The sequence below is a fragment of the Charadrius vociferus genome, unplaced genomic scaffold (genome assembly GCF_000708025.1).
Source record: "Charadrius vociferus isolate BGI_N301 unplaced genomic scaffold, ASM70802v2 scaffold32, whole genome shotgun sequence".
Classification (NCBI taxonomy): Eukaryota; Metazoa; Chordata; class Aves; order Charadriiformes; family Charadriidae; genus Charadrius; species Charadrius vociferus.
Genome location: NW_009647856.1, coordinates 6,959,113 through 6,973,921, shown reverse-complemented (window position 1 = coordinate 6,973,921; position 14,809 = coordinate 6,959,113). Strand labels below are relative to the sequence as shown.

The following is a 14,809-nucleotide window of genomic DNA, read 5'->3' as shown; positions in this document are numbered from 1 at the left end:
CAGGGCACATTGCTGGCTCATGGTCATCCTGTTGTCCACCAGGACTCCCAGGTCCCTTTCCACAGAGCTGCTCTCCAGGAGGTCAGCCCCCAACCTGTACTGATGCATGGGGTTATTCCTCCCCAGATGCAGTACCCTACACTTGCCTTTGTTGAACTTCATAAGGTTTCTCTCTGCCCAACTCTCGAGCCTGTCCAGGTCACGCTGTATGGTGGTATGGCCTTCTGGTGTGTCAGCCACTCCTCCCAGTTTTGTGTCATCAGCAAACTTGCTGATGGTACACTATCCCTTCATCTAGGTCATTGATGAATATGTTGAATAAGACTGGACCCAGTACCGACCCCTGAGGAACACCACTAGTTACTGACCTCCAACTAGACTCTGCACCACTAACCGCAACCCTCTGAGCTTTATCTGTCAGCCACTGTTCAATCCACCCCACTGTCCATTCATCCAACCCACAGTTCCTAAGCTTACCTGTGAGGATATGATGGGAGACAGTGTCGAAAGCCTTGCTGAAGTCAAGGTAGACAACATCCACTGCCCTCCTCTCATCCACCCATCCAGTCACACCATCATAGAAGGCTATCAGATTGGTCAAGCATGATTTACCCTTGGTGAATCCATGCTGACTACTTCTGATAACCTTCTTTTCCTCCAGGTGCTTTGAGATGATGCCCAGAACGAGCTGCTCCATCATCTTTCCAGGCCTGTAGTTTCCTGGGTCACCCTTTTTGCCCTGTTTAAAGACTGGAGTGATGCTGGCTTTCCTCCAGTCCTCAGGCACCTCGCCTGTTCTCCAGGACCTCTCAAAGATGATGGAGAGTGGCCCAGCAATGACTTCCGTCGGCTCCCTCAGCACTCAAGGGTGCATCCCATCAGGCCCCATGGACTTGTGAACATCCAGTTTACTTAATCAATCTCTAACTTGATCCTCTTCAACCAGGGGAAAGTCTTCCTCCCTCCAGACTCCAGCTCCTGACACTGCAGTTTCAAACCCCGCACCCCGGGCATGCACACTGTCCCTCTGCGGCTCCTGCTGCACAAAATTACCTACAGTTGTTGAACTGCTGCTGCTTGAGGACAAGAGAGACGCGCGCTCTCCCTGCCGGCCTCCTCGGCTTGAGCAGGCGGTGTTACAACACCCACTACAGTTACTGAAGCATCTTCCGTACACTGAAACGTAAGCGTGATGACGAATACTGTGAGAAATGAGCCGTGCTGAAAATTAAGCAGCATTTTTATTATGATTATACTGTCAAGGCTGATAGACGGAGCAGTTAGAAGAAATGCTTTTTGTCAGTTACATAATTCCAGATAAAAATATCAGAATCATTCCTACAAATGCTTTTTTTTTTTTGGCTCTACAAGTAAAGCTAAGGACCTTTGTTACAAGAAGAGTTATACTTCTAAGCCATCTGAATCGGGCAGTTCTCAACTAAATTTTTAGAACTTCATAAAAGGAACTTGGAGCGGTTTTTCTGCTGCACGCTTCAGGGCCAATGCATAAGTATAAACCCTGGCATCCACTGCAATATGTTCTTCTGCTATGAGTTCTGAAAATAAAAAGAAAATAATTATGAGATGCTGTTAAAACTTCTTCTCTACAGAAATTTAAGTCCTTTACTAAAACAAAGACATATAGCATTCCAGATGAATTCTTAATGCTTACACCTAATGCTATCACTAACTCCGTTACCTGGCCACGTCTCTCATAGCTTTTTGTTGAAAATACAGTATTCTGGGAAGAGAAATGTCACAAGGAGCTACGAGAAGAGAAGCTAAGGCTTTCCTGAAGCTCACACTAGGGCATTTAATGTGTCAGAAAGCGCTTACCGTCAATTCTTTGCAGCAGGTCATTCTTTGGAAGTGAAATAACTTCCACGAATTCTAGGAGAGAAGGAAAAAATTTTATGCAGCTTTAAATTAGTGAACAGTAGAGGGAGTCTACCTCAGCATCCTCCTTACAGTTTAGAAGGGAAAACAGACTGGCTTAACGCTCATCACCATCCAAAAGCTGTAAGCCTTCCTATATGGCAAAGAGACTGATTAAACAGGGGAAGGCAGTGACTGAGGTCATTAAAAAACAGGTTTGGTAGAAAGAAATGGGGAAGGAGCTGGGAAAAACAGCGTAGCTGACAGCTATGGAGGATAAGAACCCTTCTGAAGGGAGAAAATCCTTCCGAGAATGGAAAATACACTGCTGAAGGGGACTTCCGTTTGGCTTATATTGGTACAGTAAGAGATTGTAGATGCATTTGAAGACCAAAAGAGCACAAAGACAAAGGGTTTGTTCTGGATGAATTGGTGCTGGCTTATACCTCCCCTGTCTATCTGAATCTGTTGTCTTTGGGGCTTGATTGACAGCTGTTGTGGAGCGGTAATTTGTATTTCCCGAGATACTGGTGATGTAGGTGCAAAACTTGAAGATAATTGAGGCGATAATGCCCCCCAGGAATTTTCATGTCTAAGCTAAAGCCAATCTCATGCATTAGGGTCAGGAGATTAACCAAGCCCAAATGAAAAACAGTTTTAACTGACATTTTCTGAGTAAAACTTGCCATGTGAAGATCACACTTGACCTTACTGTCACTGTGAACACAGCTACGTAACATACCTCCATCATCTGCAAGTTAAAAAGAAAAAAAAGTAGTAAGTTAAGGATTTTGAAATACACTACAGTTTACAACTAAAAAGCATTTCAATAGCTGACTGATTGTGACTGACACTAATTACTTCCAGGGCCAAGCCACAACTAAGAGGAATATCTAGGTTCCCAAGTGCTCATGGCCCTCACTGAAGTTTGGCACCTAAATGTCTCATTCTGGATGTGCCAACACCTGACACGTGACATCCAGGCCTCCCCAGTGAATACAGCAGAGAAACATGGCTCTGCTTATTTAGACTGCAGGATATGATTTGAAGGACATACAGCATCTAAATCAACTGGGACAGAAGAGATGCAGTGGTAGGGATAGTTCTTTTAAACACATTCTGTTGTTATCTTCTTGGAATTTTTAAATAAATGGTACAAAACTCACCAAGTTTTTGCTTAGGTCTTGTATTCTCAGCATCATCTCCATTAATGGTGACACTCACAATGTGTGTCGTGCTGTTTGACAAACCTGGATCCAAGCAGAGAGCTGCCAACAAGCACACCAAGAGGTTTATTTTTCAAAAGCAGAAGTCAGGGACTTTGATATTTTAATAAAAGCTTTCACAGAAATATATCTGATACAACAGGAGACCATATATTTGGCCTATGTTCGTGCTGGAAGAGTTGTGAAAAGTTTGTTTTCACAAGTTTTTAAAAGTAATGTTTCTGTAACTCTCAGCTGTTTTACAGATTCCTTTTAAGACTTGTTTTCAGCACCTAGGTTTATTTACCATTCCATAGACTGAAGATTAAACTGTAAGCTAAAAACCCCTTATAGCCTTCCTCAGCCCAGTCAAGTCTAATTTTGCCATCACCTGTCTCCATTTCTGTCAGTCCCCAGCATGCAGTTGTACCCAAGAGCCAAGTCTTGACTCTAATATTAGACATTTACTTGAGATCATATGTAAGTTGCCTTTCTGCCTTTCTGCCTACCTTCTCAAGTTTTATTTATGATCTTCCTTTTGCCTCCATTTTGTTTTACATAGGAAGCATTGGACTGGCAACATTCACGTTCCAAAGGATCTCTGGATTTACTCCAATTATTCTCTTTCCAGTTGGAGAACCTGAGTACTGTCACCTCCCCACAGCTGACATGAGGGTGACTGCATCATGCAGCTATTTTTTCTCCCTAAGTTCATGGATGTTGTTCACGTTAAGTCCAGCAATTTAGACCTTTATACTAAAATGCCAAATCACAGCTTGAATAATTCGCTTTTGTGCAAAGGATCTTAATAGCAAAGTTTTCCCCTACAGACATCAAACTGTTGCTTTGGCGCTATATGTTTAACAGGAGTTCAGCAACTGACTCAGAAAGGACCGAAGTCTCATTGGTAGAGCCATGGGATACGACTCTCTGCTGATCTGTGTAGACTTTTCTGCATCAATTTTTCCTTTAGTTTAGAGCATTTTAGACTTTTAGAGTCAAAGACAGAATTAGCTTTTGAAAAATGAAAAAAAAGCAAAGACCTGGAGTACATTCAACGACCTCCCCCTTGTACCCAGTTTCTTCTTCCAACTCTCGCAATGCAGCGCTTTCTGCAGTCTCATTTTCCTCAATGAGGCCTACAAGATAAATATTACACAAGAACAATGTAAAAGTTAGCATTTACCCCCAATATCCATCCTGAGACCTAATCCAGCTTTACAGAGGGATAAACTGAGGCATTCAGAAGGATGCCAGTTGCAGGATTCATCACGCTGCTGCCCATGTCTTCAACTGATTATCTACAGAAGCATGCTACCTTCCCAGGGAATGACATGAACGTTCTCATGAAGCCAAATGCTTCGGCTCTTACAGAAAGGAGCAGTGGAGGGAAACACAGTATTCTAATAGCAGGCTACTGTGCAAAATGTCTTCAATCTGCTGAAGGAACTATGTTTATTTTGTATTCTTCATTATCAAATACTCCTATTTTTAAATAGCAGACTGAGCTACAGAGCTCACCATGATTTTCTGGTTAGAGCTACTTCATTAAGGTCGACACTTTGAGCACATCTAAACACAATTAACTGTCAGATTCATGTGACTAACCTTAATGTTTCAGTCACTTACCTGCAGGAAATTCCAAGCAATAGCCGTTAATTGGGGGCCTGAACTGTTTCACCAGGACAATGCAGTCGTAGTGGAGAGTTCTCTGTAGTACCGCTATCACTGCCACACCTACAAATAGAGAGTGAACACATAAGTACATAGAAATTGAGAATAGCAGAAAGTGAGTATTTAGTGCTAGATCTAGAAAGGAAGCCAAGCGCCGTTACTCTGAGCATTAAACATTTAGATGCCTGCTCTGGAATCCTGAATGATGAATTTAAGCTCTTTATATCATGGGTGGTGAGAGATAAAAGCCCAAAATGGGGTCTTCAAAGTACCTCAGCAAGTGAGAGGCACATGTACCAAGAGAGATTGATTCTCAGCCCACCAATATGTAAGGAAGGGCTCTCTTGCCTGCACAGACTGTTTGAAGCCACTGTATCGAAGCCCCTCCTACACTCCTTTCATGGCTAAACCATGTCTTTTTTGCGCAGAGAACTGTATCCCTAGCCTGTAACAGCAGACCCAATTCACCAGTCTGTGAGCTACTCACTGTCAGGGCACCCATCGTGTCTTTGAAATTGCTCCATTGCTCTAAAGTGAATACAATGATCCTGGGAGAACACTCCTACTGGGGAGGTTCTGTTTCTTCAGCACTGAAGTCAGCATTTCATTAGCACACACTTGCTCAGGGGTATAGCAAGCGCTGCTGAGCTGTTTGTTCTGCATCCACATTCATTCAGAAATAGAGCGGCTCTAACTCTGCACTGTGAGTTTATCAGAAGAACTTTCACAGGAAAAAATGAAAACAAAAAAGTGACCAATGTCTTACCATCAGCTGAAATGCCCTTTTTGTTGCCAGTACGCTTTACAGTTTCCCAAGTTCTGTTTAATACAGAGAAAAGAACAAATGAATACAGTAAAAGGTACAATAGCAATTTAATTTGTAAGTCTTCTACCCTTGCTACTGTAATCTAAAAGGAAAATACACCAACATACAGGGAGGCCTCATAAGAAAGCAGCTGGCCTTAGGCAAGCCCTGTCATGTACTGGCACTACAAAATATCTGTAGTATCATTTTGTTTTGCCTACTTAAAGGGAGAGAGAAAGACATAAATGATGGTTACAGAACAGGCAAGTCTTATAAAAGTGATTCTGGAAAAGTACAAAACAAAGCAATTTATATATTAAACATGTCAGATTTTGAAAGACAGTTTCGTAACAAGACTGAATGTGTTCTATCTTTTATCTTGCTTTTGCGTAAGGTTTATAGTGTCATTGTGAACTAAGAGTTACTTGAGCACATGAGAAGCACAAAGGCAAGGAAGACCAAAGCTTGTCTCTCAAAATAAGCAATGGGATGACTAAAAAACCAAAAATCCATCAGCAATAAAAATCCTTTCACAAAAGCTCCAATCTTTGTTTTCTCTAGTGCCTCCCAGTTCATCAGCAAAGTATCCTTTTAAAAAATAGCAAACAGTACAGAATCTAATAGAGTAAGGGGAGGGAGGTAAAGCCGTGGTGTTACATCTAGACAAATACAGCACCACTAAAGCACAGAAAAGAATCAGACAGGCGTGATAATATAGAAGAGGACAGTAACTTGTCAATAGTATGCAAGATCCAGCACCATCTTTTTTTAGCAGGAAAAAGAAGCACTTAATGAAGAACCAGAAAAGCCATGGGACGGACTCTCTGATCATCACAGTCTATTTGCACAGCTAGAACTCGGTTCTGCACAGCGTCTTTACAAGGAACAGAAAATGCAAAGTAAACCAGGGTCCAATCTGCCCAAAAGGCCTTAGGAGCCAAATTTGATCCCACATGCTAGCACATCTGCTAGAGTAAGAGTTGGGTTTTTTTTTTTTTCCTCTGAACAGTATAACTATAAAGGAATTGCACATAGAATAGATCTCATCTGGTGTTGAGCAATAGGTTTGTAATGCTCATATTCTCTAGCCTGGGGCTAGGCCGTACAATTGGGAGCATTACAGGAGTCTGAAATGCCAGAGAGGCAATTACCTGGTTTTACCAAAGGGATCAGTGTAAGTTGTTTCTTCAAGCTTCAACCATTTTCTTTCTACAATTACCTAAAATAAAGAATTCTTTGTTAAATACATCGTATTTGGGATTGATCGTAAGATCAATCCCAAAGATATTTGGGGGCTAAGGGGAAAAACAACACAACTATTTTTGTATTCTTTTGAAGACAAAATCTCAGCATCAGAATACATGCAGGAACATGCAACAACATTCCTGTAGCTAATATGGAAAAAAAAAAACCCCAACATTTACCCCAAGTTATTGAATAAGAATAGAAAATAAGTCCAGTAATTTTTCTTAACTTGACTTTTATAACCAAGTATTAATTAATTCAGGGGGATTTTGTGTACTGGAAAGTCCTCATCTTTTTAGAAGGATTTTGCAAAGGTCACATTTCAGCTGAGAAAGAAAAAAGGGTAACTGGTCTGCACAGACTTTAGCTACGCTGGTAATCATAAGTGCCCACTTATCAGAGAGCATGGCCTAACAGCTAAGCATGCAAGACTGAAAACCAAACTATTTTGAAACTTTTCTTGCCGTGATCTCACCGTAGCCTTGTGTAACCGCTGTTTTCTGTAACTGCGAGCAGTGATACATACCTGCCCTTTTAAGATTTCCAAGAGCTGCTGATTGAATGCTTGGCACTAACATTATTACAAAATGTCTTTCCTGAGCTAAATGAGTTTATTTGCCCTGTGATGTTTCCTCATCTTTTATGTAACTCCTTTAAAAAGGAAAAATCCCTAGGTATTAGTCCAGCAGTTTACTTCTTTTAATGCAACTTGTATTTTAAGCTTTGCTAAAGGTATAGGCAGCCAAGAAGCTTGTCTCCAAAATTTTTTATCAAGTTGGCCATAGGTCTGACCACAGTAATCAGAAGTAATCAGTACGATGAACAAATTACTTCCTATTGTCTAATGAGACGCGCTGCTGACAGCAACAGAGCAAGCATAAGGAAGGGGAAAAGACAATCTGTGAAAAAACCCACAACATTAAATTGTAGCAAAGGATGAAGTCCCAGAGGCATTTCATGTGGTTGGCACACTATAATCCTCCAGTGCAGGAAAATGAGCAAATAGGGCCTGTGTGGCCACGTAGATGAAAACTGAAAATAAAAGTGAGAGATTCACCAACTAGAAAAAGAATACAGAGAAATGAAATGCAGTATATGATGCAGCTATAACTAGAGTACAGAAGCACAGTACGCATCAGCTGGAGGCAGAAAGCAAATCAGAAGTGATTCAGATGTCCAGTAAATTATAACTGAGCTAGATGAATTCACATAATTCTTAAAATGTGTTCTTCAGAACAATTATTTTGATAGGCAACTGAAATAACAATAGCACTCCTACGGTTGTAAACACAGCTACACCTATTTCACATGTAAGAGTTTTGGCATTTATTTTGGAAATTATAAAATTTCCACGTAACAGGAATTGGAAAGGAGAGTTATATGTTCTCAAAAGGGCTTTCTTCTGTTTTTGTGACCACAAAGCCATTAAAGAGAAGCAGGAAAGGAGAAGATGAAGTACATTATGATCATTACAGGTACAAGAAGTAATTCCATTTGGAAGCATTCAGGTGCTATTTAAATAGCTTTGCATTCACTCCTACATCACTGCAGAACTACAGTACAGGAAGATCCAAAAAAGAAATAGATGAAAATCATGTTTCATTGGTTGTCCAAGGAGAGGAATAAATATACTTCAGTTAAGTAAACACAGCCAAATGTTTTGTGTTAATGAATTTTTTTAAACATTGCAGAGAACACAAAGGACTAGATTATTGATCGTGGTCCATACTGCTGCAGCATTCATCAGAACCGGCACATCATTACCCCTGTCACCAAGTTACCATTTGCTAAGCAGAAAGGGGAACATGGCTGAAATCCAAACACCACTGTCCCCAGAAATCTTAGAGGAAAAAGAAATCCCTAGTCTGTAAGAAATTGGACCTATCCAAGCTCCAAAAAGACAAAAGAAAAAAAAAAAGAAGAAAAACATAGGTTTTATGTGTGCAAAACAAACAACATCAAAGTGTCCTGTTTTTAGTCAGATATTCTTAAGTACAGCTTTTGGCCTCTACTGTCATAAAGCAATAATTAAAAACTACAGGACATGTAGCATAAATATTTACAATGGAAGTGTTCCACAATCCTCCAAAGTTAGGTGAAATCCTTGCTGCTAACAGCCTGCAGGGTGAGAAAACTGAAAGTTGCCAGGTTTCCCTAGAAGAAAAAGAGAATTTTGTCACCTGCCTCACCGGATGCACAATTAAATCCTGTGGAAGCTTTCCCAGAAGCATAACTTCTGCTTTGCTAAATCCCCTATTTAGGGCCTAAGGATGCTCTGCAGGATGTGTTGCATTTACCATACTCAGTTTTGGAATAATTTATTTTTTATTCCTTTATCTATTACTTTGATGGGCAAATAATACCTGCTTTTGCTTACAACAGCCTGACTGTGGGTTCCCAGAAACAGGAAGAAGGAAGTAAGATCAGCTGCTATTTACATGAAAGAAGATATTCCAACATCAGACCACGTAATTACTGAAGAGTTACAGAACCACTTGCAATATAATGCCCACTGGCAGAGGCACAGTAAATACTCTGCTGTATTAATCCCACAAAATGACTGAAAAAACGAAATATGTAAGATCTAATTACAAATTTCCAATGACACCAATTGACACTCTTGTGTCAATATTCCAAAGAGAACCAAAAGGCAGTATCGGGGGGGGATAAAATGAAAATGTTACCTGAAAAAACACAGGTTTTAATAGAAAACCCCAAAAGCTTACAAAAAATGAAACCCTTTATGCTTAAGAAATATTCATATTAAAAAAACACCCAAAGGGAAAAGCCATAAATATAGCCCAAAGTGAGTCTCTTCTTTCCTGAAAAAGTTTTCCACCTTGAAACCTAAAGAAATTACAAGACTGTGTTCATTCCAAGGAAGGCATGCTGGATAAAAGAAACTACATTTGTGTTATAACAACAGCACGATGCTGTTGCCAAACCTACCTTTAATACCAAAGATTAACTTTTAAGAATTCACTTAAAAGAGAACAGAAACAAATATAGGCAGTTTAAATTAGGGTGCAAGCGCTCCTAATAAGCACCCAGAAGTACCTCCAAATTCCTTCCTCAGGACCTGGTATTTTCTGATTCTATGAGAATGCAAGCACAATATTTTTGAAAAAAATCTTACTACTTACTTACTAATGTCTTTAGAATGCAATTATCTAAATTCAAACCCTTTCAGAAAGCATCAAAGAAGGTACAATCCTAAATGTTGAGGCAACCCTTAGTAGTTCATCCTAAAGGAATGGAATCGAGGCTGAGTTTCACCATCCACTCATTTCCATAGTCTCTCAGAGGTATCAGCAACATTGAAAACACCCTTAACAGACAATACAAAAAAAAGCTACAAAATCCTAAAAAAAGAAGCTTAAAATAATGCAACAGTACAGATTTCTCTCTCTTCATTGATAATTTGTATGATTATTTCAACAAAGAGAAATGCCACCTTTTTTAAACTCTCTGACCATCAGAAAGAAGTGTTTTGTCTACTGAATAGATTTTACAAACATACAGCATCTATAGCAACCCTTACTCTGCACTCACAAACATTCTGATCACTCTCAAACAATTGTTATTTAACAACAAAACATGTGTCGAAACCAAGCATGCTATACCTCTTCTTTAAGGACGAATTGTCTAGCAGTTTTGGGAACTTCTGTGGATGTCTCAGCTGCCATTTTCAGGAATGTTAGGCTTTTCCCCTCCTGTGCAAAGTCCAGATTACTATGAAACAAAGTCAATATTTGCTTTCAGAGTAAAGTTAAAAGGTTCATTTCTGCATTCTAAATTAACAAATAAAACTTGCTGGAGAAAGTTAGGGACACGTGATGGCAAATGCAATTCACGTTTTCAGCTCCACCTGATGGATTCAGAGTCAAATAATTCAAAGGAGAAGCGGAAGTTTGGGTCAAATCCCTGACCTACATAGTTGCAATAGTCCTATCAGCTGCCGAGTAGCTATGCTGGCTGAAGACACCCTCCTAAACTATTCAAAGGTCAGACACATGCAGAGACAAAAGTGATCCATTTTAGACAAATTGTTTCATTCTGATCTGGATGAAGTGCTCTGTCAACACAGCATTACCACAACATGACTATGCACTCCCCTGTGAAAGCAGAAAAAAAATATCTTATACCAAGAGGACTGCAGGAGTAAAAACTGTCTGCTATTGAGAAAGAATCAGAACTAGAACCTACTGACACCTTACACACATCAGAAACAAACACGTAAATGACTCAATCCTTCCCCAAAAAAACAAGGTCAAAAAGTCACCCATGTGTTGCAAGTCTAGGTGGCACGTGGAGTTAGTGTGACCAAAGCGTGTCAGCCTCTCTTACTGGGAATGATGTGGATAACGCCATGCAAAAGGCAGTTGAATATGTGCCCAAAGCCCCACTCTACACCTGCAGCTCAATGCCTCAGCCCACATCCTCACGCTCCCTAGGAAGAGAAGATTGTTCTCTCAAACCATTTCTAGCTGAAAGGCACACCAGGCAGCAGGAAATTATGATGTGTTCAGAGGTTCACCATTAGTTCCCTGTCTCACTGTGGAGCTACGGGGCACTTTCAGCACAGAAACCCTTATTCCAAGGAAGCTCAACTCTGATATTAAGTTGTAATACTGAAGTCCCAAAAATCAGCATGATCATAAGCAAAAGGACAGTACAAAGAAGCAAACCAGTTTAAACACCATGAGAGATGAGGTAATCTTAAACATCTCAATCACTCTTAGTGTTGATGGTCATAAACTTTTTGTAAAGTCAACAGGAATCTTTCTGTTGACTTAAAATAGGGTTTAGTAAGGCTCTGTGAGATCTCTAGCAATGAACAGTACCAGAAGTGAGTGACCACCTTCTCTGTCATACCCAGTTTTAGCACTTTCATCTTTATGCTTTTATAGAATCATAGAATTTTCTAGGTTGGAAGGACCTTTAAGATCATCTAGTCCAACCATCAACCTAACACTGCCAACACCACCACTAAACCGTGTCTCTAAGCACCACATCTACCTGTCTTTTAAATACCTCCAGGGATGGTGAATCCACCACTTCCCTGGGCAGCCTGTTCCAATGCTCGACAACCCTTTCTACTGCACATTTGTGAAACACTTAAGAGCATGCAGAAACATCAGCTCCCTTACACATAAGTTTTGCATTTAATTGCACAAAGTAGTTAGGAGAAATAGGTAGTACAAAATATTTCTGGTTATCAGCAGGATTAAAACTAACATATATAAAACTGTTTCCTCCAAGTGTACACAGGGCAGGTTCTTTCTTAAGACAATCTTGTTGGATGAAATAGGTCATAGTGGTCAATCATTCAAATTGTCTTTATGTAACATAAATCCTAAAAAGGAACCCTGATTTATTAAATCCCATTCCGTTCTTTCGAAAATCTTAGAGGTTTACTATCTACCTTATTACCACTTGATGAAAAACTGTTCTAGAACTTCACTTGCTTATCTTCCAATTTCTATCCCAGATTAGTTCAGTTAGCTGTTTACCATTTGTTCTTGAGCCAGAAATGTCTCAAACTCTCTTCACTTAGAATTGAAGAGCTGTACCTGGACAACAGCCGTGGTATCTTGCTGTGGCTCTAAGATACAAGATCAGGATTTCCACCAAACTTAGGCAAAAGAAGCACAGCCCAGCATAGCAATTCCAAGAGGTTCCTCATCATCCAGAGGAAACAGTCAAAGGAGGCTCTGTGTGACACCCAAACTAACCAGCTTTAAAAATATAAAAACCTCACATACCTAGCTACAACAAATCCACCTATGTTTGGAAAGAATTATAGTATTTTTGATTCACAATATAAACATATCAAGAGAGCAGACAGCGAACCGTATCCTTGTTAAACCATCCCCTCACAGGCAGTCCTGTTCCATTGATCATACTTATCCAAAATAAGCTTGCAAGTGTCAGCGTATCTTTCTCAAACGTGTATTACCCCAATTGTATCCTAAATCCCACAAGCAGCTATAGTAACAGCTTCTACAACAGTATTAATATTTACCTATATCAGTTACAAATACACACTAGAACCTCATCTCCTGGTAGAAGCTCTTTTCAACACAGCTTGCTCTCTTCTGCAGCAGAGAGATTCAAGGGTGGCTTGCAACTTAACAAAAATTATACAGCTTCAGTGGTTAGAATTATCAATAAAATCTAAAATAGGTGAAAAGGGGAGAGAGGAAGACTCATCCATCTCAACTTCTGTAGTTTTCATCTTCTCCACAAGTGGGTGCAATAACTCTATGTATGAGTTCCATTTTTAAAAGTTCCACCAAAAAAGTAACTTTTTCCAAATTCCGTTGACTGTATAGAAGTGAGAATTTCTGCTGTTAGAAAGCTGAAGTACCACTTGGTTAAATGAAGGCTGCAATTCTGGTATCTCACATTAGTCATACTGTCAAGGGTAGCAACACTTTTTGTTCATAAACAAAATTAGCTGCAACTGAAAATTAAACTTAACACTACAATGTTAGGTTTCTGAAGCCCCGTGTTAGGTTTCAGAATAAATCTTGTCTCGCAGCCCTCAGACAGGAAGGTTCTTCCATCTCATAAAATTACCACTGCATCATTTGAGTGAAAAACGCAACACAGCTCACGCAGCAGCCTAGGAACCTGACTACTTGATTTATGATTATATCAACTCTATGAATATAAAGTTTTGCTAGTTATCAGTGCAATCTTAAGAATATGTCAAAGCGTCCACATTTATCACCCTTCTTAGCATGAATCAACAGCACTTGAACTATAAATTATGGGAAAAAAAAAAAGTTTGGCCCACTTCTACCTTCTCCAGTGATTTTTGTGGCTAGTATCACAGACTATTGCTGGCAAATCATGCTATTTGTTCCATTTATTTCATGTGGGAGGTCACACTCAGACCTGAAAAAGGCATACCATTTATAAAAGGTATAACTTTATTTCCATTGCTTATTCCTTTATTGAGGGGCTTCCTTTCAAAGCAACATCCAACCATTCTACAGGTTCCAAATTACCCTTCCCAGGAGCTAAAATCTTAAGCCAACTGAGGCCCACAAATCAGCTTAGAGCACAGCCAAGCTACCGGGGCTTTACATTAACCTATCCAAGTCACGATAGAGATTAGCCTTTCTAAATCACTTCTCAAAAGGTATTCTCTGATCCAAACTACACATCCCAGCTGACAGCAACCAGATTTAATGGAAGCCCAGCAATGGTGTCCTAAGGCAAGCTCAAGATAAAACAAAATACTGTGTTTCTTATAAAGAAGGGGACACTGGAAATGTGTTATGCATGATTGCACCAACAGAATGCTGAGATAGGTGTCATGAAGAAAAACAGCACTAAAAGCTTCTAAGTCACTTTAAACTTGTTACCATCAGTCAGCGCACTTGCATTTCAGCAATATGATTCGAGCAACAAAATCAATTCATTAGCAGAAGTTGATAGGAGGAAGAGGTAAAAAAACAGCGGGGAAAACATGTCATTCTTATCACAGTATTTAGCAGTGCAGATGACCCGGTCAGCATCAAATAAAATACGGAAAAATAACTGGTTCACGTCCTGCAGAACAGACAACAACAACAAAGACTATCCTGCATAAGCAGAAGAGGGTTTTCAGCATCTCCGTGTCGATACCAACCCTACGGACAACTGATGTGTGAGGGGGCCCGGTGGGACAGCCGCTGAGGGCAGACGGGGAAGCACCTGAGGAAAGCACCGGACGAACACGACTTGGCCCTCCACGCAGGCGACACACAGCCACAGAGACGACGGCAGGGCTTAAAAAAAACAGGTTATTCAGCAATTACTTAACTCCTCCGCCCAAACAAAATGAATTGCAGCCCTACTTGAGGAGAGAGGGGAAGCTCTGTGGCCACAGAGCTCCGCTACAACGCTGATGAAACCCCACACAAGCACATGCAAAGCAAGAAAAGCGAAGCTTCGCTAGGCGGGAAAAACACCGGCAGCTTTCCCCGAGGACACCCGTGGTCTCAAGGAAACC

At 40.3% G+C, this 14,809-nt stretch overlaps 1 protein-coding gene across 1 annotated transcript; it reads right to left on the bottom strand.

Annotated features, from left to right (window-relative positions):
• Positions 1-1,222: 1,222 nt before the first annotated feature.
• On the bottom strand, positions 1,223-10,531 carry NUDT5 (nudix (nucleoside diphosphate linked moiety X)-type motif 5). The gene is made up of 9 exons (XM_009882946.1): positions 10,428-10,531; positions 6,711-6,778; positions 5,521-5,573; positions 4,710-4,817; positions 4,124-4,219; positions 3,042-3,143; positions 2,618-2,626; positions 1,837-1,890; positions 1,223-1,556 (listed from the first exon to the last, which is right to left on the bottom strand). Exons 1-9 carry the CDS (start codon positions 10,488-10,490, stop codon positions 1,447-1,449), a joined length of 663 nt encoding a protein of 220 aa, XP_009881248.1. The 5' UTR covers positions 10,491-10,531; the 3' UTR covers positions 1,223-1,446.
• Between the last annotated feature and the right edge of the window lie 4,278 nt (positions 10,532-14,809).

What these genes read in the sequence shown, in the direction of transcription:
- NUDT5 (XM_009882946.1), bottom strand. Translation starts at nt 10,490, where the DNA reads ATGGCAGCTGAGACATCCACAGAAGTTCCCAAAACTGCTAGACAATTC. An exon ending in GATCCCTTTGGTAAAACCAG is followed by an intron (nt 5,574 to 6,710) that starts GTAATTGCCTCT and finishes TGTATTAAACAG; the next exon opens with AACTTGGGAAACTGTAAAGC. An exon ending in GGTCGTTGAATGTACTCCAG is followed by an intron (nt 3,144 to 4,123) that starts GTCTTTGCTTTT and finishes GCTTGTTGGCAG; the next exon opens with CTCTCTGCTTGGATCCAGGT.